Source organism: Diabrotica virgifera, chromosome 1, assembly GCF_917563875.1.
Source record: "Diabrotica virgifera virgifera chromosome 1, PGI_DIABVI_V3a".
NCBI classification, from domain to species: Eukaryota; Metazoa; Arthropoda; class Insecta; order Coleoptera; family Chrysomelidae; genus Diabrotica; species Diabrotica virgifera.
The window spans coordinates 300,108,865-300,136,385 of record NC_065443.1 but is presented as its reverse complement, the minus strand read 5'-3'; the positions used below and the strand labels follow the sequence as shown (position 1 = coordinate 300,136,385).

Here is a 27,521-nt window from a genome sequence, read left to right as displayed (position 1 = left end):
TTTTTGACAAGTATGGACTTTTTGAAACTTTTTAACTTTGACATTTTTCAAATCCGTACGACACTGCAATTTAAAGACGGGTTGACATTACTAGTGAATAACGAACGTGGCTCACGCTTACGTATTTTTCCCGTGCTATTCTTAGATATTTTATTATCTGTACAGGGTTAGGCAGACAAAGGGCCTATTAGAAATATCTCGAGAACTATAGGTAAGAAAATCATGAAAATTGTTATACAGGGGTTTTGAGGTGTGAACTATTTAATGAGAATATTTTGGTCTCTTTTCTACTTCCGGTTATACCGGAAGTTGATTGTAACTTCGTTTTTTTAAATGGGACACCCTGTATATTTTTACATTTTTGGATTCTCCTAGATTTCTTCTTTCTTTAAATATAAGGCTTTGTAATATTATACAGGGTAGGTTAAAAGATAATTACGTTTTCTTATTAATTTCGTAGCAACATTCACACCCTGTAGGCTTGTAGTAGTTTGACATAATAAACTCTATTTATGTTCAAATGATTTTTAATATAGTCTTCTATTGTTAACAATTATTAGTATAGCTAAATTTTTCGTTTTAGTATACAGGGTTGGTCGAAACACGGAATGAGTATTTTCTGAGTTTTCTTAAATGGAACACCTTGTATTTTAGTATTGTAATGAAATGCTGTTTTATGGTACATTGTAATTACTTAAGCACTCCCTATACCTAACTGCTTTAATTTGTGAGTTATTGGTGATTCAAGCAAAACATTAATTGCAACACAAAATATGTGAAATTGTTTTAGGTTGGCCGTGAAAATATTCAATCACAAATAATTTTTTGGAAATAAATACATATTAATCTAGACTGATACTTAAAATTGCCAATAATGGTTGAACTGTCAAAATACCATCGAAGTTAAGATTGTTGGTGAGATTAACAATTAAGCACAAATTAAAGCAGTTAGGTATAGGGAATGCTTAAGAAATAAAAAAGCACCATGAAATATCATTTCATTACAATACTAAAATATAGGGTGTTCCATTTAAGAAAACTCAGAAAATACTCATTCCGAGTTTAGACCCACCCTGTATACTAAAATTAAAAATTTAGCTGTATGTACTAATAATTGCTAACAATAGTAGACTATATTGAAAATCATTTGAACATAAATAGAGTTTATTGTGTCAAACTACTACAATCCTACAGGGCGTGAATATTGCTACGAAATTAATAAGAAAACGTAGGTAATTATCTTTTAACCTACCCTGTATAATGTTACAAAACATTATATTTTAAGAAAGAAGAAATCGAGGAGAATCCAAAAATGTCAAAATATACAGGGTGTCCCATTAAAAAAACGAAGTTATAAGCAACTTCCGGTATAACCGGAAGTACCAAGTAGATGAAAATATTTTCATTAAATAGAAAAAACCCCATTATGAAAAAATGTCTTCAAAACCCCATTATTCCAATTTTCATAATTCAGTTACCTTTAGTTCTCGAGATATTTCTAATAGGCCCTTTATCTGCCTCATCCTATATAGATACTAGTAATATCAACCCGCCTGTAGAGTATTACAATATAAAAATTAAGGTGTAAGCTATTCAGTGATCGTAACTGTAAATTGTAACTTGAGGGGTGTAAAATCAAAGTCGGCAATCTCCCATTTCCATAATTTTGGGAAACCGCGAAAAACTGTAGAAACTAACAAAATTAAATTAAAACAATAAAACTAATGAAGATTCATATAAAATTTGGTTTGTGATCGGATGTCCAGAAAGAGGAGCTTACGAAATTATTTTATTTTCCTCTTTTGAACATTTTAGTTTGGAGATTGCCGTTTTGTTTGCAATGGTTGAAGATTCGACGGATATGAAAATGATCTATAAGGATATTGCCAGTTTTGAAACTAATAAAATATCATTGTGCCGGTTACTTAGTGAAGAAAAATATATTTTGATATTGAACAATAATATAATATGTAAAGCAATTTAAATGCATATTATCACTTAAACTAAAATATCCGGAAGTTCGGGTATATATTCACAGGTTTCGACAGAGTTCACGACATTCACTGTTGATCACGTGCCAGCGCTATGTGGTTCTTATTGGCCGCAGCGGAGATTGCCGCTTTTGATCCCAATATGAATTTTTCACTGCGATTTGTATACAGTTAAGACGGCTTTTGGTCCTTACAAATAGTTTTATCTAACAGATAATAAAAAAATAAATAAAATAAATTTCGACCAAGAGTCAGGATTCTGTTAACCGAGATACCATAGTATCAAGCGGCGCCGCTAGGAGGAGCTTCTCCAACAATGCGTCTCAGAATACCTTAAGAACACTTGGTCATTTTGTACTCTAAACCGAGTAAAGCATGAAAAAGAAAAATAAAATAATCGTTTTCGTTTTGATTCAATTCGAATCTCTTGCCATCCTCTGACACAGTGTTTCTGGGTCTCTACCCTTTGTCGAAGAGGCTATTGCAAGTAGACTGAATTGAATCAACTCGAGACGAAGAAGAACTGCATCTATTAAAATATCTGCAGTATATTGTGGTTAGACTGTCCTCTAACGGGGAATGACAAAATAAATAAAATAAATTTCGACCAAGAGTCAGGATTCTGTTAACCGAGATACCATAGTATCAAGCGGCGCCGCTAGGAGGAGCTTCTCCAACAATGCGTCTCAGAATACCTTAAGAACACTTGGTCATTTTGTACTCTAAACCGAGTAAAGCATGAAAAAGAAAAATAAAATAATCGTTTTCGTTTTGATTCAATTCGAGTCTCTTGCCATCCTCTGACACAGTGTTTCTGGGTCTCTACCCTTTGTCGAAGAGGCTATTGCAAGTAGACTGAATTGAATCAACTCGAGACGAAGAAGAACTGCATCTATTAAAATATCTGCAGTATATTGTGGTTAGACTGTCCTCTAACGGGGAATGACAAAATAAATAAAATAAATTTCGACCAAGAGTCAGGATTCTGTTAACCGAGATACCATAGTATCAAGCGGCGCCGCTAGGAGGAGCTTCTCCAACAATGCGTCTCAGAATACCTTAAGAACACTTGGTCATTTTGTACTCTAAACCGAGTAAAGCATGAAAAAGAAAAATAAAATAATCGTTTTCGTTTTGATTCAATTCGAGTCTCTTGCCATCCTCTGACACAGTGTTTCTGGGTATCTACCCTTTGTCGAAGAGGCTATTGCAAGTAGACTGAATTGAATCAACTCGAGACGAAGAAGAACTGCATCTATTAAAATATCTGCAGTATATTGTGGTTAGACTGTCCTCTAACGGGGAATGACAAAATAAATAAAATAAATTTCGACCAAGAGTCAGGATTCTGTTAACCGAGATACCATAGTATCAAGCGACGCCGCTAGGAGGAGCTTCTCCAACAATGCGTCTCAGAATACCGTAAGAACACTTGGTCATTTTGTACTCTAAACCGAGTAAAGCATGAAAAAGAAAAATAAAATAATCGTTTTCGTTTTGATTCAATTCGAGTCTCTTGCCATCCTCTGACACAGTGTTTCTGGGTCTCTACCCATAATGTAAAAGTCTTTAGAGATCTAAGTTGACATTGTTGCCCAATTACAAAAAATTCTTGAATTCATTTTAAATCAAATACATCACACAATTTTTGCCGAAGTGGATTATACAGAAAACAAATTAATATTCAATGTAAATAAATAAAAACTTTAGAAATAGAAAACAAGAATTAAGTTATAATCTTACGTTAAAGTACATAATAAAAACAGTAAATATAATGAAACAAATACTTATAGTAAAGAATATAAACAAATATGAAGTGTCATCACCGCAACTGTCAAATAAATGTTACCAATTTATGCCAAAATATCACCTGCGTTCGATTATAGTTACAGTGTATTCCGAACAAATGTGCTTCATAAAAACGCTTTATAATCTATTTATACAAATTAAATGAAACATATTATTGTGTATTTCTTTAAGTTGACATTAATAGAAATCTTTAAATATTATTTCTACGCGTATATCATAAAATATGTCTAGTGGCTGTAATGCCAGTGTACTCGGCAAGGTGATTCTAAAAAAGAACACACCTACCGCCTAAATATTTCGTGTTGGTATCATATGACGTCACGGGCTATGACGCGGATGACGTGCAACGGTAAGTAAATTAGATGGAGTATATATGCCCAAGTGTAGTAATATTAGGACACTGTATAAAATATGTTTAAACCTCATCAAAGTCAACAATTGAGGTATTATTACTTCTTAGATTCAGTAACCCCAAGTAACATAGAAATGTCATGCATGTTGATATTTAAAAGAGTATACAGGGTGAGGCAAATAAAGGGCCTATTAGAAATATCTCGAGAACTAAAGGCAACAGAATCATGAAAATTGGAATAAAGGGGTTTTGAAGGATGATCTATTAAATGAAAATATTTTTATCTCTTTGCAACTTCCGGTTATACCGGAAGTGGCTTATAACTTCGTTTTTTTAAATGGGACACGCTGTATATTTTTACATTTTTGGATTCTCTTCGATGTCTTCTTTCTTAAAATATGAGGTTATGTAATATTACACAGGGTATTCTAAAAGATAATTACGTTCTTTTATTAATTTCGTAGCAAAATTAACACCCTGTAGAATTGTAGTAGTTTGACATCTAAAACTCTACTTACGTTCAAATGATTTTTAATATACTCTACTATTGTTAAGAATCATTAGTATAGCTAAATTTTTAATTTTAGTATACAGGGTTGGTCGAAACTCGGAATGAGTATTTTCTGAGTTTTCTTAAATGGAACACCCTGTATTTTAGTATTGTAATGAAATGATATTTTATGCTACTTTTTTATTTCTTAAGCATTCCCTATACCTAACTGCTTTAATTTGTGCCTAATTGTTAATCGCACCAACAATCTTAACTACGTAGGTATTTTGATAGATAAACCATTATTGGTAATTTTAAGGACCAGTCTGGATTAATATGTATATATTTCTGAAAAATTATTTGGGATTGAGTATTTTCACGGCCAACCTAATAAAATGTTACGTATTTTTTGGTGCAATTAATGTTTAGCATGAATCACCAATAACTCACAAATTAAAGCAGTTAGGTATAGGGAATGCTTAAGAAATAAAAAAGTACCATAAAATATCATTTCGTTACAATCAATGAACTGTCAACACCGATGGAATGGGCAAGAAGTGAATTTAATGACGCCAGCAGGATGAGATAGCGCTAGTCAGGGAAGAAGGGAAGATAATGGCCATCTTTCGTAAACAAAAAATTTATAGTGATAGTCAGCGTTGCCAGCTTGGGGTATTTTTCCATAATTTTGGAGTAATTTGAAAGCGTCTAGAGGAATTTTTCTAAGCAGAAATGGTTGGGGAGGGACAATTATGAGATATTTTAAGGGGTCATGGTGAATTAAATTTGCGTATATACGTAGAACTGTAAAATTATACTCTCATATAATCGAAGACGATAGGACCTATGAATTATTTCCAGGACCTTCTGTTGATAAGTAGTATAATTTTGGTTTACTGTTCTCTACATTTGACTACTAATTTATTAAAATGCGGCAAAAATTTAAATTTAAGGGGTTTGAGCTTCAATTTGAGGGAATTTCAGTTTCTAAGTGGGCGATTTATAAAATCACATCTGGCAACTCTGGTCATTATGATAATATCCAACCAATGAAGAAGTCAAATTTTCCCTGACAAGCTCTGTCTCTCTCTAGGACCTCTCACTTGTATGTTGGCCGCAATCTCGCTTCACTGTTTGAATGGGATGGGGCCATTCCATCCGTTGACATTTCATTGGTTACAATACTAAAATATAGGGTGTTCCATTTAAGAAAACTCAAAAAATACTCATTCTGAGTTTCGACCAACCCTGTATACTAAAATTAAAAATTTAGCTATACTAATGATTCTTAACAATAGTAGAGTATATTAAAAATCATTTGAACGTAAGTAGAGTTTTAGATGTCAAACTACTACAATTCTACAGGGTGTTAATTTTGCTACGAAATTAATAAAAGAACGTAATTATCTTTTAGAATACCCTGTGTAATATTACAAAACCTCATATTTTAAGAAAGAAGACATCGAAGAGAATCCAAAAATGTAAAAATATACAGGGTGTCCCATTTAAAAAAACGAAGTTATAAGCCACTTCCGGTATAACCGGAAGTTGCAAAGAGATGAAAATATTTTCATTTAATAGATCATCCTTCAAAACCCCTTTATTCCAATTTTCATGATTCTGTTGCCTTTAGTTCTCGAGATATTTCTAATAGGCCAGTTATCTGCCTCACCCTATATATACAGTGATGAGCGCGCTAATAACCGGCAAAATAGCATAAAAGATGGAAAACGTATTAAGTTGTGAGATAAAAAGAAATGAAACTAGTCGAGCTGGGAAATTTAGCGATATTAACCTATTAATTTACATCATATTGATTGTTTCCCACCTTTAGACGTATCGGACGAGTTTTACAAATACCACTGTCAAAGTGACAGTTTTAGTTTACATACTCCTCTGATACGTGTAAAGCTGGGAAACAATCAATATAATGTCAATAAAAAGGTTACTATCCCTAAATTTCCCAGCTCGACTAGTTTCTTTTCATTTTATCTCACAACTTAATACGTTTTCCCTCTTTTGTGCTATTTTGCCGGTTATTAGCGCGCTCATCACTGTATAATAGCCCGGGTGATATATTATTATTATTGTAGTTAGTATTTATAATGTAATCGTGATTGCGACAGGCCGTTGGCCTAGGTCGGTACAATTTGTTTATGTTTATATTCGTTTCTTGGGTGTGAATCTGTCTTTTTAGTTTACTCCCCCTGGTTAAAAACAAACCATAATATGGAATTGGTTATCCATAATGGATATTTTTACGATCTGGAAGGCTTTTTTGTAATTTAAATAAATTAGGTCAAATGTATGTTAAAAATGAATTGTAAAATTGCAGTACTGATAAATACACTCACATAAAAAAATTGTCATGTCATTTTTTTTTTCGATGAACTTTGGTTATAAATGTCGTATTGTAGTCTATCATAAATAATCAAGATACGTAGTGAGGGCGTTTATATGGACAAAAACAATAATATGAAAGGCTAACACAGAAGTAAAAAACTTAGATTTGTATCTTGGTATAAAATGTTTATTAAAACTTTTTAAAATGTCGTCCGAATGGATTGCAAAACGTTTTCGATCTGATTCAGATCATCATCAGTGCATTCTGCTAAGTAAATGGAACTAGCACACTATTGAAAGTGGTAACATCGAAATATATCGTTTACATAATATAATTTTATAAAGTATGGTGACTCCAAGTCGATGTTAATGGATTTTATAGTATTGGTACTTAAACGGCAACATTCCCAGATAGCACAAGTACGTTTTATGGACATCCAATGGACGTACATCTGTGTACATTGGAACGTCCAATGGACGTCCCGCTAAGGTACAATGGACATCCGATGGACGTCCAACGAATGTCCAGAGTTCACAAAATTGGACGTCCATAGAACGTCCGCTACAAACGTACATTGTACGTTGTATTGGAGCTTTCAGTGTATACCTTATGTACATTCAATGTACGTCTTATGGACATTTGTAGGGCACTTTTCAGAAAGCAATCTAGTATCCATAATTTTGTGAATACATAGCAAAAAGCCTTTATAGGAAATAGTTCCTTATAATACTAAACTTATACTTAAAAATATTACACAAAAGACCTTTTTTATTTCTCTTTACTATAACTTCATTATAATATATACTTTATATTATAGGAACTAGGAAATTCATTAATGCACGACTGCACTTGCACGATAAACAGAAAACACAAATATATCACAGGATGTATTTTCATAAAGACGAGATTCAGATAATGACGCCTTAGGAAGCATGCACATTAAAAGAGGTTTAATATCTGTTCTGTTTCTGTTCCAAACTATTTTTAGAGTCAGTACCGTTGTTGTATATTACAAGCAGGTTTGCCATTCTGTGAATTATCATAAATAAACCCTCCTTCAGTATTCCACAACAATTAACAGCGATAATCCCCTAAAAGTACCTGACTAATACTACCTTTCACGACCGATAGCGCGAAGAGCGACAACGTTGTCAAGAAGATTCTCATTTAGTTTGTATTGGGACTTAATATAATAGTCGCGTTTTGTGTAAAATATCCATGGACCACAAATGGATGTCCAATGTACGTTGAAATCAAACGTCCAATGGACGTCCCGTAATGTACGTACATAGTACGTCCAGTTTTGATCCATGGACGTTTGGACTTTAAATGTACGTTATATGGACGTACATTGGACGTTGTTTGCTATATGGGTTGGTTCCCTGCTCAAATGGAACGCATGTTCTTGCCAGTTCTATGGACACACACCAACTGAACTGGCAAGACCACGCGTTCCATTCGAGCAGGGAACGCAGGGAACCATGTTGCCGTTTAAGTACCAATACTATAAAATCCATTAACGACTCGGAGTCGCCATACTTTATAAAATTATATTATGTAAACGATATATTTCGATGTTACCACTTTCAATTGGTGATTCGGATTAAGATCGCAGCGCCAATGTGGTATCAAATTGAACTGAGCTAAGAGCCATTGTAATTGTTTACATATTTTGTATGTTGCATTAGTTTTTTGTGTTTTTGAGTTAGTTTTGTTCGTTTATCTGTGTGTTTTTTTTAATATAATTATATTTTGTGTGACTATCGTTTATTATTATTGATTAATAGACAATTTTGTTAGTTATAAGTTTTATTTTAGTGAACCTTATAAGAATAAAATATCTCGGGTTAGTGTACACCAAAGATTCTAATTATTAGTTTATGTTCCATTTTTTAGTCAAGAAATTACAGTAATTTGTTACAGTTTAGTCATGAAGTAATAGACAGCACAATTAAACGTGATTTAACAAAGTCTCCAATGACTATATGCCTTCAACATGAAAGTAAATAAATAATGCACAGATCACCTACTCCTACCCAGAGAATTAAGTGATATGTGAAATAATGGCTCTTAGCTCGGTTACTGCAATAGCCACCAGAGGGCGTATTGCTTAGGACGAGATGCCAATTGGGACCGTGCAAGTTCGGAAAAGCGACACCTATTTCTACGCTCTGAACTTTTATTCGCACTTTTAATTATATTGGCCAATCATATGGTCCTGGTTACTGGATAATTGTCAAGGCCATAGTCCAAAAAAATAATAAGAAGAAAAAATAAGATTTAGGTTGTGTTATTCAAACGTAAACAATCGTATGTAGTAAATAAAATTAGTTATTAAAATGCAGTATTGCAAGCAAAATACAATTAATTAAATTTACCTTTATATAATAATTGCATATCATATCAATATTGTGAAGCAATATATAATTTTTCTTCTTAAATGACAATAGGTATGAAATGTACGTCAATTTGACAATTTCAGTTGACAATATGAATTATTTAAGAAAGTTACAATATTTCTCCGCTATTCGTGCACGACCGTTTCGCGTATCCCTTCCAAGTACTTGCACACCGCGAATAGTGTGTTAGTTTCATTTACTTAGCAGATGTACTGAGTATGATCTGAATCAGATCGAAACCGTTTTGCATTTTCATTTGGACATTTTAAAAAGCTTTACAACATTTTATACCAAGATACAAATCGAAGTTTTTTACTTCTATATTAGTTTTTTAACTATGGTATACAGCCAGCTACTGGAATTTTCCTATTGATTTTGGAATATAAAAGGATTCAAATTATTTGTAGAACACACTGTGGAGCTTACACGTGTGAAATTTGTTTTAATCAGTTTACTACCATATTGTAGAATACAAAGATTGCAATGGGTCGAACATGTGATAAGAATGGGAGAGGATAGGCTACCAAAAAGAGCACTGAACGCTGGAATGCAGGGAAAGAGACCGGTTGGAAAGCCAAGAAAGCGCTGGGAGGACACAGTAAACAGAGACGCACAAGCCCTTTTAGGAGTCCGTGTATGGAGAAGAGTAGCCACAGACCAACAAGGGTTGAGGCAAAAAATAAAGGAGGCCAAGGCTCAATTTGGGCTGCAGTGCCGTAGAACAAGAAGTTTACTACCACAACTCATTTCAGTGGGCGCGCCAGGTTTCCTAAACACGACTCTTATCTTATCGGCAGAGTCTACGAGAAGTGCTACGGTAAATTGAAGCTGTAATTACAAAAAAAAGGAGTATGTATGTCTTTGTACTCACTTTATAACGCTCAAAAAATTACGGGGGATCTGGATTTCAATGCTTATTTGTTTTTATAACTCTCGTATCAAAGTTACGCGTGAAGTTAGTCGTATTGATGACAGTTGGGGAAACATGGGCGACCCCATTTCAGTATGTACCACATCATGGGTTTAACACGGTTTAACTTACAGATGTCGCTAGCAGTTTTGTGGGTCCGAGAATAAATTTTACCTGAAACGTCGTACGTACGAAAGGTACATAAATTTGTCGTCTGTGGGTTTGAGATTGGAAATCAGATACGCGTTCGCTCGACTCCGTGGGTTTGAGATTTCAGACCCAAGAGAGACTTTACTGTTATAAAGGGTGTAAAAAAGGCAGGTCATAAATTATATTACACACTATCTGGGATCAAAAATAGTTCGATTGAATCTAACTTACGTTAGTACAATAATGCTCACATTTATTGAGTACAGTTAGTTGCCTTAGAAAATTCCATTACCAATAGAAAAATGCTCCATATGTGGAATCCAAAGACATGAGTTCCGCTGGTTTGACATTAGATCAATAATTGAATCGGTAATTATGGAAACGGGTCAGTAGAATGCTTTTTAAATGCATTAACGATGAAACCTTAGACATTATCGTATACTTGTTTAACACAATGTTCGCAAAACAGGAAACATACCAAAACGATGGTTACTCTCCACCTTTTGTACTATCCCTAAAAATACAAACACTAAATATTGCAGTGAATACAGAACACTAATAAGTCACATTCTCAAAATATTATTGAAAATAATACATGGTCGTATTCGCTCTGAGCGTTAACAAAGTGTCAAAGCAAAATCGACCGACCTGCTCATGGTGGCGGTTTTTTGAAATTTTATCAGAACGCTTTGTGTATGTTTAAATGAGACATTTAAAAAAATGCCGTGTCCCGCTAGTGATATTATGTATTAATATAAACAGAAAATAAAAACGCACTTAATCTGATATAAATTCTTCTATTTCCAATATTGATTATCAGTTTGATTTTGTATACATAACCTCACTATCGCAGTTTATGTCAATAAATCTTTATTAACGAAAAAGAAAATATTTTTGTTGCACTATAAATTACAGTATAAATTAATAACTAATGAATTCTAACAATTGTATTCGGTTATTATCACTACAAAATAAAATATTCAAGTTTAACAAAATAATCCCATAAGACTCAATGTTAAAACGTCCTGACAAAATCTGACAGCGTGTCACGTGACTGTAAGTAGAGGGGAGACACGGAGCCAATAAATAAAAATCTGGAATAAGGAATAGATAGGAATAGGAACCAGCGAGAGGCGTTATTTGCTTTTAATGTGTTAGCTCAAAGATCCGTGGATGTGCATGTTTGTTACGTTAATTTTCATAAAGCATTTGACAATGTAAGTCTCTTTGCCTTGATTCCTATGCGGCGTCGGCTTCCCTAAATACATTCTCCATAAAGTTGGATTTATAGTTTGACGTAGCGTAGACGTAGACGCAACGGACACGTAAGAAACGGACTGGAAACGTAAGAAAATACAGTAGACTCGCGATTATCCGAGTCTCGGTCATCCGAGCCCCTCGGTTAACCGAGGCAAAAGTAATAACACGTGAGTTACAATTTTTAACCTTGACGCAACATCGCCGATTCAAAATCAAAAAGAGGAATAAAGCTTATGCAAAATCAAATACTTTTTTAAACAGTAATATTGATAAGGTAAATGTTTTTATCTTTTATAGACAGTACTGTATTAATTTTGTCATTAAAATATCCACAGTTATGATTATTTACGTGTTTTTCTATCAATATAACCAATCTCAGTGTTAACCGAGTTTTTCCGTATCCGAGGTAGTCACGGTCCCATAGTTACCTCGGATAATCGCGAGTCTACTCTATGTCAATTTATAGATCGACGTAGCGGAATTTTTGCGCATGAGTAGAAAGAGTAAACAATGACTTAATTCTAATTCAACAACATAGCCATTGGGACCGTGCAAGTTCGGCAAAGCGGCCCCTATTTCTACGCTCTGTACTTTTATTCGCACTTTTAATTATATTGGCCAATTATATTAGTCCTGGTTACTGGATAATTGTCAAGGCCATAGTCCAAAAAAATAATAAGAAGAAAAAATAAGATGCAGGTTATGTTATGCAAACGGAAACAATTGTATGTAGTAAATAAAATTAGTTATTAAAATGCAGTACTGCAAGCAAAATACAATTAATTAAATTTACCTTTATATAATAATTGCATATCATATCAATATTGTGGAGCAATATATAATTTTTCTGCTTCAATGACAGATGGTATGAAATATACGTCAATTTGACAATTTCAATTGACAATATGAATTATTTAAGATAGTTGCAATATTTCTCCGCGACTCGCGCACGGTCGTTTCTCGTTTCCCTTCCAAGTACTTTCACACCGCGAACAGTAATAAACAAACTTTGTGTTTATTTATTTATACTTATACTATTATTTATTATAATATTTATCTGTTTTGTGTGTTACATGGATTAGGAAATAAACGAAGATATGCTCCTTGGTGCCGCTTGCCGTGGGATTTCCAACTATTTTGTTTCATTTCCTGGTCTTTAAAATGTTTATTGGATTTACCTATCGTATAATATGTGTATATAACCCCGAATTAGGCTAATAAACAACTCATATTTATCTGAAATATTGAAATGACTCTATGATATATTTTTATTAAAGTAATAACTTAACATCCATTGTATTAACAAATAATTAACAAAATTCGAATATGTTGATAAACAACTTTATCTTTACAAAATTGATGAGGGCGTGTCCACTTTGGGTGACAGTACAAAATTCTTAATTTTGATTGGCCAGACGTAAGAAACGCACTGTAAAAGATGAAAGTTGGTGAACTCTTCCGTTATGTTCACAATAAAGGACAGGAGTTACGTTTCTCTTATGTTCCGTCAGGCGCTTGCGTTCATCTATAAACACGAGTACACAAAATTCAGTGTTGATCTTTTCCGTTGCGTCTACGTCTACGCTACGTCAAACTATAAATCCAACTTAACATGAATGGAATGAATAAATAACATAAAGAAACTTGTTTTACATTTATCCCCCACAGAAAACAATAAGTGCGCTTTATGACGTGTAGTTCCGGTTTAGTTCATTATGTAAACGGGAGCAAATTAATTATTTTTCCTTTTTTTTATCACGGGAAGAGGGAATTTTTATCAAATTACTATAAAATTGGGAATTTTATAGCAAATTGAGGACAAAGTTGGTGACACTAGTTTGGTAGTGATGACAGATGACACTAGTCAGACGTCATTTGTCAGAGTGTTTGAAAGAGTGAAAGAAAGAGCTTTGTTTTTGCTTTGTTTTCGTTTTTCGTTGCATGGGCATGGTTGCATGTTCCTTGTTCGTTCACCTCAGCTCACAATTTTCAAGTTTTCGTTTTCCTCTTGTTGCTGGTTGTGGTGTAGTTACACTGATATACGTTGTATAATTAAAATACAATTGAATTAAGCTTAGCAATGGAAGTAAAACAAGAAGTCAGTGAGAAAACCTGTAAAACAGAAATAGAAAACAATGGGGTTTGTGATGCTCCTCTGAACACCTTCAAAATTGAAATTAAAGAAGAACTCAAAACAGAAAGTACAAATGATCAATATATTTATTTAACTGAGTATCCTATAAAGACCGAGCTAGAGGATGAGGATGCACTTATACCATTTGAAGGAACACAACTATATCCTATAAAGACTGAACTGGAGCAAGATGAAGATGCACTCATACCAATTGAAGAAAAACAAATACATCCTATAAAGACTGAACTGGAACAAGATGAAGATGCACTTATACCATTTAAAGAAAAACAAGATGTTAAAAAGATATATTCTAAAAGGACAGAAGGAGATGATGAATGTGCACTTGCCATTCATCCAAGGAAGAAAAACAAGCCAATGCCAATTGTAGATAAAAAGAGTAAGTCTAATTTATTGATTCTTCCAACTTCTCAACTAATAAAAATATTATACAGTGCCGGCAAAAATCTTTGCAAAGTGAATATAACGCATAGAACTGGATAATTATTATTTTAATTTTACAAACTATACTTTATAAGGATATTAAATTTTGGGTTCTGTAGCAGTTATTGAGTTATGGAAGGGTTCAACATTACTACATGCCTGATGATGATGTCAGACTTAGATGATGCTTTTTAAGAGCTCCAAAACCAGGGTTTCTTTCCAGAACAGTCTCAGAAGGCTACGACACATTCGACCATTTCAATTGATAATTGAATCTCTTGAAACACCAATATCACGTGCTATGGTAATTACAGAGTTGTCTTTCCCAAGTAACGTTGAAGCACAAACTTTCTGTTCATTTGTCAGCAGTGGTGGCTCGAGATTTTTACAATAGGGGAGGCTATACCTAACTATAAAATATCTAGACAAATTTGCACTAGAAAAAAAAAATCCGCCAAAAAAATCTAATTTAAGGCCCCATTTTTTTGACCATTTTTTATTTACATTTTATAATATCATATTTCATACAGTGGAACCTCGATTATCTGTCTCCATTAACCGTCACCTCTGTTAACCGTCAGGGCACATACAGACATTGTATTGACTACATAAGTAAAAATTTTAATGTAAAAAAATAAAAAAAAATTAATTTCATTTGTGATGAGAACACAAACAGCTATCCATTGCTGACAGATAAAGAAATCGTTGAAATGGCAACAAAGGCGGACCAAACAGATTCAGAAACTGACAGACTTGGAATTTGACTGTAGATATGTTGATGAACCTATTGTAATTGACAAAGATTTGCGTAAATAATCTAGAGAAGTTGCATCACACATGCAATAATTCATCGAGTAGTATTCTCAAAAAGAAGAAGCCAATAAAGTAGATTGCATGATCTTTTGCCGATTAAGAAATTCAGACGTCACAAAATGTGAAGCAACAGTAAAACAAACAAAAATTTCAGAATATTTTAAATTGATTCGATTGTACGAACACAAATCCCTCTTATATTGTCAAACAAAACATACAAATGAAATTTGAGAGTTGTATCATGAATTTTTAATTTTTTTAATGTTCTGTTAACCGTCTTTTCGATTATCCTTCATACCCTTGGTCCGGTACCCTGACGGATAATCGAGGTTCTACTGTAATATCATATTATTTCAAAAATAGTTAGTCTAATTTTAAAAGTGTATTACCAAAGTTTGTGTCGTTTATTTGTAACAATTCTATCTCTGTAAGTAGATATGCATATCAAAATAAATACAGATTTGAAGTTTTGCTGTCCATACAGGTTGAAGGTTCACATTTTTTAAGATACTCAACCAAATTTTTTTAATTCTAAAAGCAGCCTACTGCGAATCCAAGAACACAGTAAATTACCGATACTTTGCTTTGCATTATAGATATATCGGAAAAAGTTATTTGAACTAGTTGTTCCAAATAATGTTCTAACCCCACATACCAAATTTCATCACAAAATTCGCACTTTCATTTTTTCATTATTTGTTGTCAGGATCCTAAAATTGGAGCGGAGGTTGCTTACCGGTCAGCCGCTGTTGCTAAATCTCCGGGCAGCGTGTGTAATAAGTGATAATGTAGCGCTGAAACTGGATCTCCTTAAACTCAGTTGGGCTGTTAGACGCATTAGCAAGTTAGACTTCCTGGCCAGCAGCCTCCGCTCCAGTTTTAGGATCCTGACTACAAATAATGAAAAAACTAAAAGTGCAAATTTTGTGATGAAATTTGGTATGTGGGGTTAGAACATTATAGACCATTCCAGGGTGACGTCATTTGGCAGCGACTGGTGGGCAAAATATTATAAACAAACTAGGTTAGGTGTAGAAAACCATTGTTTAATTTAAGAATATGATTAAAATGCCAGCGTTTTGTTCAGTTTGAAAGTGTTCCAGTAAAGGTAAAAGAGATAAAGTAAGTTTTTTTATAATACCAACCGCATTTAAAGACCGAAATGTTTTAAATCACTATAATCACAATACACTGTAAACAGAACGACGATATAGGCCAAGAAAACTGATTTTCTGATTATATCAGGTTTTTGCATCCCCTACGAGGGTGTCCTATATCCAATATTTGAAATTTTTGTAGTTAAAACCACAGATTTTTTATAATAAGGTGAGAAAATAGCAAAAATAACACCAAAAACACAATTTTTGCCCCTCAGCAACGGTGTCGAAAGTCTCGTGACCTGGAATGGTCAATTTGGAACAACTTGTTCAAATAACTTTTTCCGACATCCCTAACGTGAAGTAAAATAGCAAAGTAAACAAAACAGTGTAGAATGTGTAAAAAATTTATGGGGACGCTAAGCCTCCCTTGCTTCCTCTGACCAGCCGCCACTGTTTGTGAGTTTCTTTTGTGTCATAGTTTTTACTTCAGCTTTTCAAGAAGTTTCACATTGACTACTTGTATAAAGCCAACTGAGCCTATTGGTGTTTTAGGGGAGAGGTGATGATGTACTTTTGTCAACAGGTGCCTGTAAATTACTGACATCTTATTTTCTTTAGATTATTCTGTGGGTTTGTACTGTACACACAGTTAACATGTTGAACCCTTCCATAACTGCCACAGAACCCAAAATTAAACATCCTTAGTATTAGTTGGTAAAATTAAAATAATAATTATCACGATTAATTTATGCCTTTTATTCACTTTGTAAAGATTTTTTTGTAGGCACTGTAAGTTCTATTCTCAAATTAATACTAATTTTAATAAATAAATCAATTTTATTTTTACTAAGAAGTTCTAAGAATATATTCAGCAAAGGGCCTTGCCGGTTAAGATGATGAAAAGTGCCCCCAACTTGATTCAAATTCCATATAAGTCACCGTTTAGCATATATAGTGAAACTAACTTTCCGAAATTTTTTGCCCCCCAGGTGGTCATGTGACCCACCTAGAGCCTAATTAGGGATTTTATGTTTTTATTTTTTATCTCAGCCGAATCGAGAACTAGCGAAAAACTTTAAATAAAAAATGTCAGGTAGATTGTGTATACACAGACTTTTCAAAAGCCTTTGATAGGATTGACCACTACTTACTGTTACATAAACTTAAGGCATATGGTTTCAGCGATCAGCTTTTAAAGTGGTTTGCTAGCTATTTAATAGGTCGCACACAAAAAGTCAAACTGGGTTATGTCAGATGCAATACAAATAAAATCTGGAGTTCCACAAGGTGCTCATTGCTCGCCCCTTCTGTTCAATCTATTTATTAACGACATAGGTGAATGTTTTAATCACTCTCAAGTACAGTAGACTCGCGATTATCCGAGGTAACTGGGACCGTGACTACCTCGGATACAGAAAAACTCGGTTAACACTGACATTGGTTATATTGGTAGAAAAACACGTGAATAATCATAACTGTGGATATTTTAATGACAAAATTAATACAGTACTGTCAATAAAAGATAAAAACATTTACCTTAATATTGTTTTTGTTTAAAAAAGTATTTGATTTTGCATAAGCTTTGCTCCTCTTTTTGATTTTGAGGCGGCGATGTTGCGGCATGGTTGAAAATTGTAACTCACCTGTTCTGACTTTTGCCTCGGTTAACCGAGGGGCTCGGATGACTGAGGCTCGGATAATCACGAGTCTACTGTACTTGCTATTTGCTGATGATTTAAAGATGTACAGATCTATCAAAGATCATGAAGATTGTAGTCTCCTTCAAAATGATCTCAATAATTTAGTTGAGTGGTGTAACAAAAACAGACTCTTTTTAAACGTTAATAAATGTCATTTCATTAGCTTTCACAAAGTTGCAAAAAATATCAATCATCATATGTCATCGATAGTAAAGTGCTCTCTTATGGTAAAGCAGTAAAGGATTTAGGAGTAATATTCGATGAAAACTTAACGTTTGTGGATCACATTAACTATGTGACAGCAACGGCTTCAAAAATATTGGGTTATATACTTCGCAGTTGTGCTGATCTTTCCCTTAATACAATAAAGGCTGTTTACTCATCATTGGATATATCTATATTAGAATTCTCCTCTATTGTCTGGTCACCATTTTATAATGTTCATGTTGTTTGTCTCGAGAGAGTTCAAAATAAGTTTTTAAGATTTGCAGCTTACAGATTGGGATATAATGTTATTGAACTAAACCACAACTATACCATCATCCGTAGTGATCTCAATTTGCACTCCTTAAAAGACCGTAGAATTATACATGATCTAGCTTTTATTTATAAACTATTAAATAGTGAAATCAATTGCCCTGATTTATTAAAATTAATAAACTTTAATATTCCAAACCCTGATCTGAGAAATAATAACTTGTTCCATGTACCTCATCATTCAACAAACTATGGTCTTAACTCACCAATAGATAGAACTTTGAGTCGCCTGAATGATTTGGACATCGATTCTTCCAGTAGAGTATTTAAAAACCGACTAAAATCAATTTTTCCGGTCAGCACTTATGTTTAATATTATATTTTCAGTAGATTTGTGTGTATGTTAAATTTAGTTTTATTGTAATGTACTTACTATAGTTTTATGATGTCACACTTTCATTTAATTCATTTAATTTTATTTTTTGTTTTTTTACTGTTTTACTGGACTTTACTACTATGTACTACTTTTACTTCTACTTATTGTTTATATATGTATATTTTTTATGAAATTGGGGAAACCCGTAAATAAATAAATAAATAAAAAAGTTGTAAGCTTTAAAAAGTTCTGTCCGAAAAAAATTTTTTTTTAATTTTTGGCGAAAAATTTAAATTTTAGAACGATTTTAAAATTTTAAATGAGCATAAAAAATAACTAAGACATTCGTTTTCACGAAAAAAATATATAACGTGTATTTTTGCATAATATTTCACCCTGAATTTTTTCAAATTTTTATAATTGGTGAAACGCCCCTTTAAAAATAAAAACCGCATTTTTTCGGTTTTTTTTTCGTTTTTTGATACAATTTTATACATGTTTTTCAAAAAAGGTAACACCGTTACTAGAGTAGGTAAAAAACTGAAAAATAATTGGGGTTTGCTTAATAAAAATTATTTGTAATGCCATCCATTTTCAAGATACAGGGCGTTGAAGAAAACAAAATTTTACACATTTTTTACGATTTTGCCGAAACTACTGGCAACATTGTAATAAAATTTGGCGAGTTTTAAGAGGTAGTTGTTCTGCATTTTTTTACATACAATTAAGAATTTTATATTTATAGGGGTAATGGTCTGAACTTTTTAAAGAAAAAAGATAGTACGCCACTGACATATTTCAAATTAACAATCGTTTTTGAATTGTTCGTTCAGTTTGTGACAAAAAATCTATTTTCCTATTTTTTTCATGCGACGCGCCATTTTTATTCAAAATATAAAACATCTTAACCCTTACAAAGTATTCGAACGTCTAGTAGTTTCTACATCTACATACATAAACTCGTACATCCATTATAAAAACTAATTCGAATACTTTGGAAGCTTTAAGATATAATATTTTTTGCCGCAAAACGGCGCCTCGTATGAAAAAATAAGAAGATAGTTTTTTTATCGCAAATTGAACGAGGAATTCAAAACTGATTACTAATTTGAAATATGTCAGTGGCATACTATCTTTGTTTCTTTGAAAAGTTCAGACCATTACCCCTAAGCGAGCCAATGATAAATATCAAATCCTTAATTGTATCTCAAAACATGCACAATAACTACCTCTTAAAACCGGCCAAGTTTTATTACAATGTTGCCAGTAGTTTCGGCAAAATCGTAAAATATGTGTGAAATTTTGTTTTTTTCAACGCCCTGTATCTTGAAAATGAATGGCGTTACAAAAAATTTTTATTAAGCAAACCCCAATTATTTTTCAGTCTTTTACCTAATGCAGTGACGGTGTTATCTTTTTTGAAAAATATGTATAAAATTGTATCAAAAAACGGAAAAAAAAACAAAAAAAGGCGGTTTTTTATTTTTAAAGACGCGTTTCACCAATTTTAAAAATTTGAGAAAATTCAGGGTGAAACATTATGCAAAAATACACGTTATATATTTTTTTCGTGAAAACGAATAGTTATTTTTTTATACTCATTTAAAATTTTAAAATTGTTCTAAAATTTAAATTTCCCGCCAAAAATTAAAAAAAAAAATTCCGACAGAACTTTTTAAAGCTTAGAACTTTTTTATTTAAAGTTTTTCGCTAGTTCTCGATGCGGCTGAGATAAAAAATAAAAACATAAAAAGCCTAATTAGGCTCTAGGTGGGTCACATGACCACCTAGGGGGCTAAAAATTTCAGAAAGTTAGTTTCACTATATATGCTAAACGGTGACCTATATGGAATTCGAATCGAGTTCCCTTTGTTACCAAAAGTAGTTTTATATACAGATGGCTCACAGATTAAATGATTCAGTCGCAACTAAATAAAATCTTGTGTCAGTGGCTCAATATTTACATACTGAAATTAAATCACTATAAGTCATCTACAATAGCATAAGCAATTTTAACGCTTAGTAAATCTCTCAGCGGCTATCTTCCAGCTGTATCATCTGCATCTGACAGTTACTGCTTACTCAGATGTCCAGCCGCTGAGGATGTCTGAACGTACCCAATGATATATGTATTCATTAGCCCCTCTGTATTATTTTGTCAGATTGAATGTTATTTATTTATTTGTAGTTGAGCAAATGCCCAATTTAAATACAATACTTCTTCTTCTCATTGTCCTTATGCCCTGTAAGAGTGTTGGACTTTGGTATCACCTATCCATCTTTTACCCATTTCTTCCATACCTTCTGGTCTCCTGCTATTTCCTTCATATGTTGCACTGTTTTCCCTCTCTTGATCCATATTTCCTGGGTTTGTTCCATCCAGTACAATGTGGAATTTTTCCACGCTGGACAGATGGGATGTGAATTGAAAATCATAGAAATCATTTTCTTTTCCATCCTCCAACCACTGAGATGCAACTGTGAGGAAAATATTATTTTATGTTTTATTAAATTGCAAACTTTGACTTTAAATAAAATATAATTTGAAAACAATAATTTGACATTATATTTAAACCACAATATTATGACAGATGTCAGTTACCATTTAACATCTCACCAAATATAATAAAGACGTCATAATAATAGGTTTGTTCTAGCATCAGTTTCAAACAGTTTGAAACCATCAGCGAATAGTCGACCAGTGCGAGTAGAGGGAATAGCACTGGTGACTGTATTATGTCCTCTCACTGACCCACTGTTTGCTGATGGTTTCTGACTAGTCTAACTGTTTGCTAGAACAAACCTAATATAATATAGTTGTCACTACTTCTAGCCAATGAAATGCTCGTTGTAATAATGGCACGACAGGACAATCTGATTATTCCCTATAAATTTTTTCAAATTTCACAGATAGCAGCAAGGAGAAAATTGCGTGTGAGCCTTATTGTTGGACTTCAACCATATCTTCCTCTTGTTAATACAAAATCCAAGCCTAGCTAACTTATTTATTTTTAGAACATTTAAAAATCAATTTTTTAAAGGTACGTTTTTACTGGAGCATTTGTTGCGATAATCGTTGAGCTATCATCGCTCAGCGATGATCACTAAGCGATGATTGCAACTGGAGTGTTTCTTCTGAAGCGATTATTAGTGAGTTATCGGTTGTGTAGTGAACAAGTGGTTTTGTTGCAGCGATCAGCTTATCTAAAAGAAAACAGTTACTGCTGCTGCTGCTACTAGAAGAAATAGAGGACGAAGAAATGTTATTAATGTTAATGCTCCAAGATGAAGAGGATGAGGAAAACATGCAATAAAAGAAGACAAGAAGACAGATACTTCAAAATTATTTTTATAAACGATCATTTATTATGAGATGACTTTTTCCACAGTTCTTCCGTTTGGATTTTGATTTTGTATTCAATGCTGAATACTTAACATTTAACTAATTTTAACATAATTTAATTTTTTTACAGGTATTTGTCATGACTTTAAATACCGTAGATGTTTTTTTAATGTTATTTGCAATATATTATTTAATAAGCCTGTTAGTAGATATTAAGTCGTATTAAAGAGAACTGAAACAAAATTGCTAGTTATTCCTATAGATGAAATACTTAGTTTTCCAACTTTTCCAGCAATAATAACCCAAATATTGTCCTTAGGCGTAGCAGGATGTAGCTTATTTTTTCTTCTTATTATTTTTTTTGGACTATGGCCTTGACAATTATCCAGTAACCAGGACCATATGATTGGCCAATATAATTAAAAGTGCGAATAAAAGTTCAGAGCGAAGAAACCAGGTGTCGCTTTTTCGAACTTGCACGGTCCCAATAGGGTTGAAACCACCTCAAAGTCAGCCAATAATAGAAAATTTGGGATCTATATTTAGTTTTAGTTTAATAACATATTATTATGTCGCACTATATTTTTGAAAAAAAGTGACCAATTCAATCCCAAAGGGTTGAAACCACTCCTAACTCAACCAATAATATAAACCTGTAAGATATAGACAGTTTCGAATGTTGGACTACGAAAACTTCCCATGAATTTTGTCAGACAGAACTTCCAATTTAATTTTTTACCCTTTCATTAAACTCTCAGCAAAAATCAGACTGCTATTTACCACCATCATAATTCCTGTCATTTGACATATTATACCTGTCGGACTGGTTAACATCAGGGTTGGCAAAAACCAAGGTTTCTTCCAAAAAAACAAAAAAAAACAGGTTTTTTGGTTTAAACCAGGTTTATTTGGTTTGGACCAGGTTTATTTGATACAAAGTATAATAAATCTAAATGCTTTAAAAATATAAATTATTTTATGATTAATTATTTATATGGGAAATAAGCCACAATTAAAATGAAAAAAATAATTTTATTAACGTTTCGACGCCCAAATTGGGTGCCGTTGTCAAAATACAAAATATTACTAGAATAAACAAAAGTGTTGTTGCTAAGCAAAAAAATTCTTCTAATAATTTATTTAATCTGACTCATTTATATTGGCAATTCATACATATATTATACATTTTAAAGTAGAAGACTTTAAAATGATATTGCCAATATTTATGAGTTGCGTTCCTGGGACGACTTACTGAAAGATAGTTCATTCGATTACATGAAATCAACCCTAACTCAAGAATATCCGTCACAAAATTATAGCATGTGATCTGTCTTTAAAAAGACAACCAAATGCAAAGCAGTAATTCTCGCGTTAGAGACTTCATAGTAAATCACAAGGGAAAACCAGGAAAAAACCTTGTGATACTATCCCGACATCGTAAGTATTTGGTCTTACATTTAATTTACTCTCAAACAATAATACCAAATTCTGACTTGTAACAGGTTTAAATTATAAATAATATTAATAATACTAGATATATAAGTAATATGTACTAAAATATAAAATATGTACGATTTGGGCGTCGAAACGTTAATAAAATTATTTTTTTCATTTTAATTGTGGCTTATTTCCCATATAAATAATTAATCATAAAAATGCCACAAGGAAATAGCTTCAGAACAACATAAATTATTTTATAAAATATGTAATAGCAATAAACAATGAAAAAAATGATTAAAACAACTTTTATTTTTATTTACACATACAAAATTAATATAACAAAAAAACATCTTCAAAGGTAATATTCAAAATAACTAAGTTCGAAAGTAAAAAAATAGAATTTATTTATCGTAATTTTCTTCATTTGCGGCAGCTTTACTTTAACATACATGTTTACATAACAACTTTAAATAAAAGCACCAGTTCGGAGGCAATAAAAAAACCAAGGTTTTTTCTTAAAAATGCCAGTTGGTTTAAATCAAGGTTTTAAGCATGTTGGTTCAAACCTGCCAACCCTGGTTAAAATGCCCAACATATTTGTCGGACACACAATTTTTCATATATTATATAACGTTGGCTATTGAATAAACTTAAAAAACAGCCTGGTATTTTTCACAATCATAAACTTGTCCAGATGACAAGTTTATCATGTTCCAAAATTAGCTTCCCCTATCCCAATGTTCCCATACATCAAAGTTTGTCCGATTCCGTTGAGCTATAAACAAATTTTGCTTGCTATTACTAATCTTTTATTTGGTACGCGGGATCCAGGACTAATAGATAACTATGCTTTTTAGGTATCTTATGTGAAGATATACAAACGTCTGCATGCAACGAATTAAGAAATCTTAATGTTGGGAGTTATTTATATGAACAAACAGACATTGGTCAAGAATCTATCGCATGTGAAATTTGCACGAAACGTTTTGTCAAAAAGCAATATTTAAAAATGCATAAGGCAATACACAGTGGAAAAAAACTATTCACTTGTGAAATTTGTCCTAAAAGATTTCTAACAAAGGCCCATCTAAAATCGCATATGAAAGTGCACACTGGGGAAAAACCGTTTGCCTGTGACATTTGTTCAAAACAATTTTCGACAAAGGAACAATTGATAAAACATAAGAGAGTCCACACTAGAGAAAAACCGTTTACATGTGAAGTTTGTACCAAACCATTTTCCACAAAGCAACAATTAAGCATACATATGACAGTTCATACTGGGAAAAAACCATTTCAATGTGAAATATGTAGCAAACCATTTTCGAGAAAGGAGAGGTTAAAAAAACACATGGAAGTACATACCAGAGAAAAATCGTTTGCTTGTGAAATTTGCTCTAAACAAGTGTCAACCAGTTCCTATTTAGAACAACATATGAGGATGCATACTGGAGATAAACCATTTTCATGTGAAGTTTGCACCAAACCATTTTCAACAAAGCAACAATTAGATATACATATAGCAGTTCATACCGAAGAAAAACTATATACATGTGAAATTTGCGTGAAACCATTTTCGAGTAAGGAAAGATTAATAAAACATATGAGAGTGCACACTGGAGATAAACCATTTGCTTGTGAAATTTGCTCGAAACAATTTTCGACGAAGACCCAATCAAAAACTCATATGACAGTGCACACTAGAGACAAACCATTTAAATGTGAAGTATGTACCAAACAATTTGCGACGAAGGGACAATTAAACACCCATATGACAGTTCATACTGGAGAAAAACCATATAGATGTGAAGTTTGTATCAGATCATTTTCGAGAAAGCAATTATTAAAGAAACACATGATTGTGCATACTGGAGATAAGCCATTTGTTTGTGAAATATGCTCTAAAAGATTTTCAGACAGTTACGCTTTGAAACAACATACACGTGTACATACCGGGGAGAAACCTTTTGCATGTGAACTTTGTAATAGACAATTTGCGACAAAGGAACATTTAAAAAAACATATGCCAGTTCATACTGGAGATAAACCTTTCTCCTGTGAAGTATGCTCTAAACAATTTCCAACCAAGCAACAATTAAACACGCATATGACAGTTCATACTGGAGAAAAACCATATACTTGTGAAATTTGCAGCAAATCATTTACCAGAAAGGAATCATTAAACAAACACATGACTGCACACTGGAGAAAAACCACTTACACGTGAAATTTGCACTAAACAATTTTCAAGAAATGGAAAATTACGTATCAACCTGCATAAAATAATATTCTTTAAACAAACAAACCGATATTGCGATCCTAAAAGTAATATAACCGGTCTCTAAAAGCCGCTAAAATTTGGAAAATTTGCCGCCAGTTTTCCGCCATACATCAGAAGGGCAGTAAATTATAAAATATTGAAATAAAAGAAAATTTGTAACAAATCGGCCCCTTCTACGCCGGCTATGTATATAAGGAATGCCCACCGGCGACGCATGGTATTTCCGGGAACCGAGATTAAGTGGCCCAATGCCCCTTTGAAATTATCGATGGAAAAGAAAGATACAAAGACCCTTTTTCAGTTTCTATTTAGTTGAGTTGGCATTGAGATTTTGTACCCTAAAGTCGAAATTACACCATTTGTTCGAATTATCGTGATTTTCATTGTAATAAACCCTAAAACCTGAGATAAAAACCTTAATTTACCTTTACAAATTATTTTTTTTATTCTCCAATTTTGTTTTCTTTTCATCAACATACTTTTTTAATTCAAAGTTAAAAGTATATAACAATTATGACTATTCAACAATTATTGTATTTTCATTGTAATTAAAATATTTATAATAAACTGTCGCGCCAGATTTGACAACAATGTATTAAATGTTCTAAAGACGTGCATCTTCTACTTCCTTTTATATTGGTTCTACATCATCTGGACCATCTCAGAGTTGTTGGGGGTAATTACCCCCTACTATAGGGGTTGATGAAGTAAACACTACTCACAGTATATTCATTTATTCAACTCGGAGTACGACTGTAAAAAGTTGGTGTGCTAATGTACGTTCACCCTCTGGTGCATCTCAATTATCAATGATGATTGATCACGCAATGAAATTAGAATGCCTGCCTATGTTTACTGTGTATATAAATAAAAGAGAAAGTGTTGATATTATTTATGCTGAGTCGGCTCAGGCCATGAATTAGGAATGTGTAATATTGGATTGCTGACACAACAAGATTGACAACTGGTACACTTGTGTGGAGTAATCTGGGTCACGTAATGTGCATAATAAACAAACGTGTTTGTTTACCAAGGACATTTAAATTTTAAAAGAGTGTCTTGCTCTTAATTGGATGTTTAATAATGGATGCTGTGAATCCCAATACACTTTTCTATCACCTGCGCACTTCGCGTCTCTTCCCTACCTTGGGCTGGGCTAGGGTAAAACTGATTTAACTTTGATGTATGGGAACACTGGAATAGGGGAAGCTTTAATTGTGGAACATGATAAACGTGCCATCCGCACAAGTTTATGATTGTGAAAAATAGCAGGCTCTTTTTAAGATTATTCAATAGCCAACTTTATATAATATATGAAAAAATGTTGGTCTGACAAAAATTTTGGGTATTTTAACCAGTTCGAGACGTATAACATGTCAAATGACAGGAATTATGTTGGTGATAAATGGCAGTCTGATTTTTGCATGAGAGTTTACCTAATGAAAGGGTAAAACATCAATTTGAAATTCTGTCCGACAAAATTCATGGAAAGTTATCGTAGTGCCACGTTCGAAATCTGTAAGATATTAGCTTTGATCGCGCAGGACATCCTGGGTATACCCAGAGGGAGAACGCCTGCGCATTACAAAATTGAGCGTTCGCGGAGTTCAAATCTTTCCCTCTGAACGCCCTCCGGATTTTTAATTCGGTGTTCGCGCAGTACAGAAAAAAGATCCTGAACGTGTCCGGGATACGCTCTCGACGTTCGAGG

The 27,521-nt window shown here is 33.1% G+C and overlaps 2 protein-coding genes across 4 annotated transcripts in view; one reads left to right on the top strand and one right to left on the bottom strand.

Moving 5' to 3' along the window:
• Window positions 1–27,521, bottom strand: part of LOC126885657 (uncharacterized) — a 148,869-nt gene that overhangs the window by 63,588 nt on the left and 57,760 nt on the right. The window contains exon 1 of one of the 3 annotated variants that reach the window (XM_050652342.1): window positions 12,499–12,667. The exons of 1 other annotated variant lie outside the window; for it this stretch is intronic. The gene's annotated coding sequence lies outside the window, so the exon portion shown is untranslated. Of the gene's footprint in view, window positions 1–10,256; window positions 10,345–12,498; window positions 12,668–27,521 lie in introns of those variants that run through there. One more of the 3 variants, XM_050652346.1, reaches the window with a different exon arrangement.
• On the top strand, window positions 13,593–26,178 carry LOC126885656 (gastrula zinc finger protein XlCGF57.1-like). The gene is made up of 2 exons (XM_050652329.1): window positions 13,593–14,236; window positions 24,387–26,178. The coding sequence occupies exons 1-2, from the start codon at window positions 13,786–13,788 to the stop codon at window positions 25,754–25,756; spliced, it is 1,821 nt and encodes a 606-aa protein (XP_050508286.1). The 5' UTR covers window positions 13,593–13,785; the 3' UTR covers window positions 25,757–26,178.

Coding starts and splice junctions, on each gene's coding strand:
- LOC126885656 (XM_050652329.1), top strand. CDS start 13,786: ATGGAAGTAAAACAAGAAGTCAGTGAGAAAACCTGTAAAACAGAAATA. Junction 14,237..24,386: donor GCCAATTGTAGATAAAAAGA/GTAAGTCTAATT, acceptor TATGCTTTTTAG/GTATCTTATGTGAAGATATA.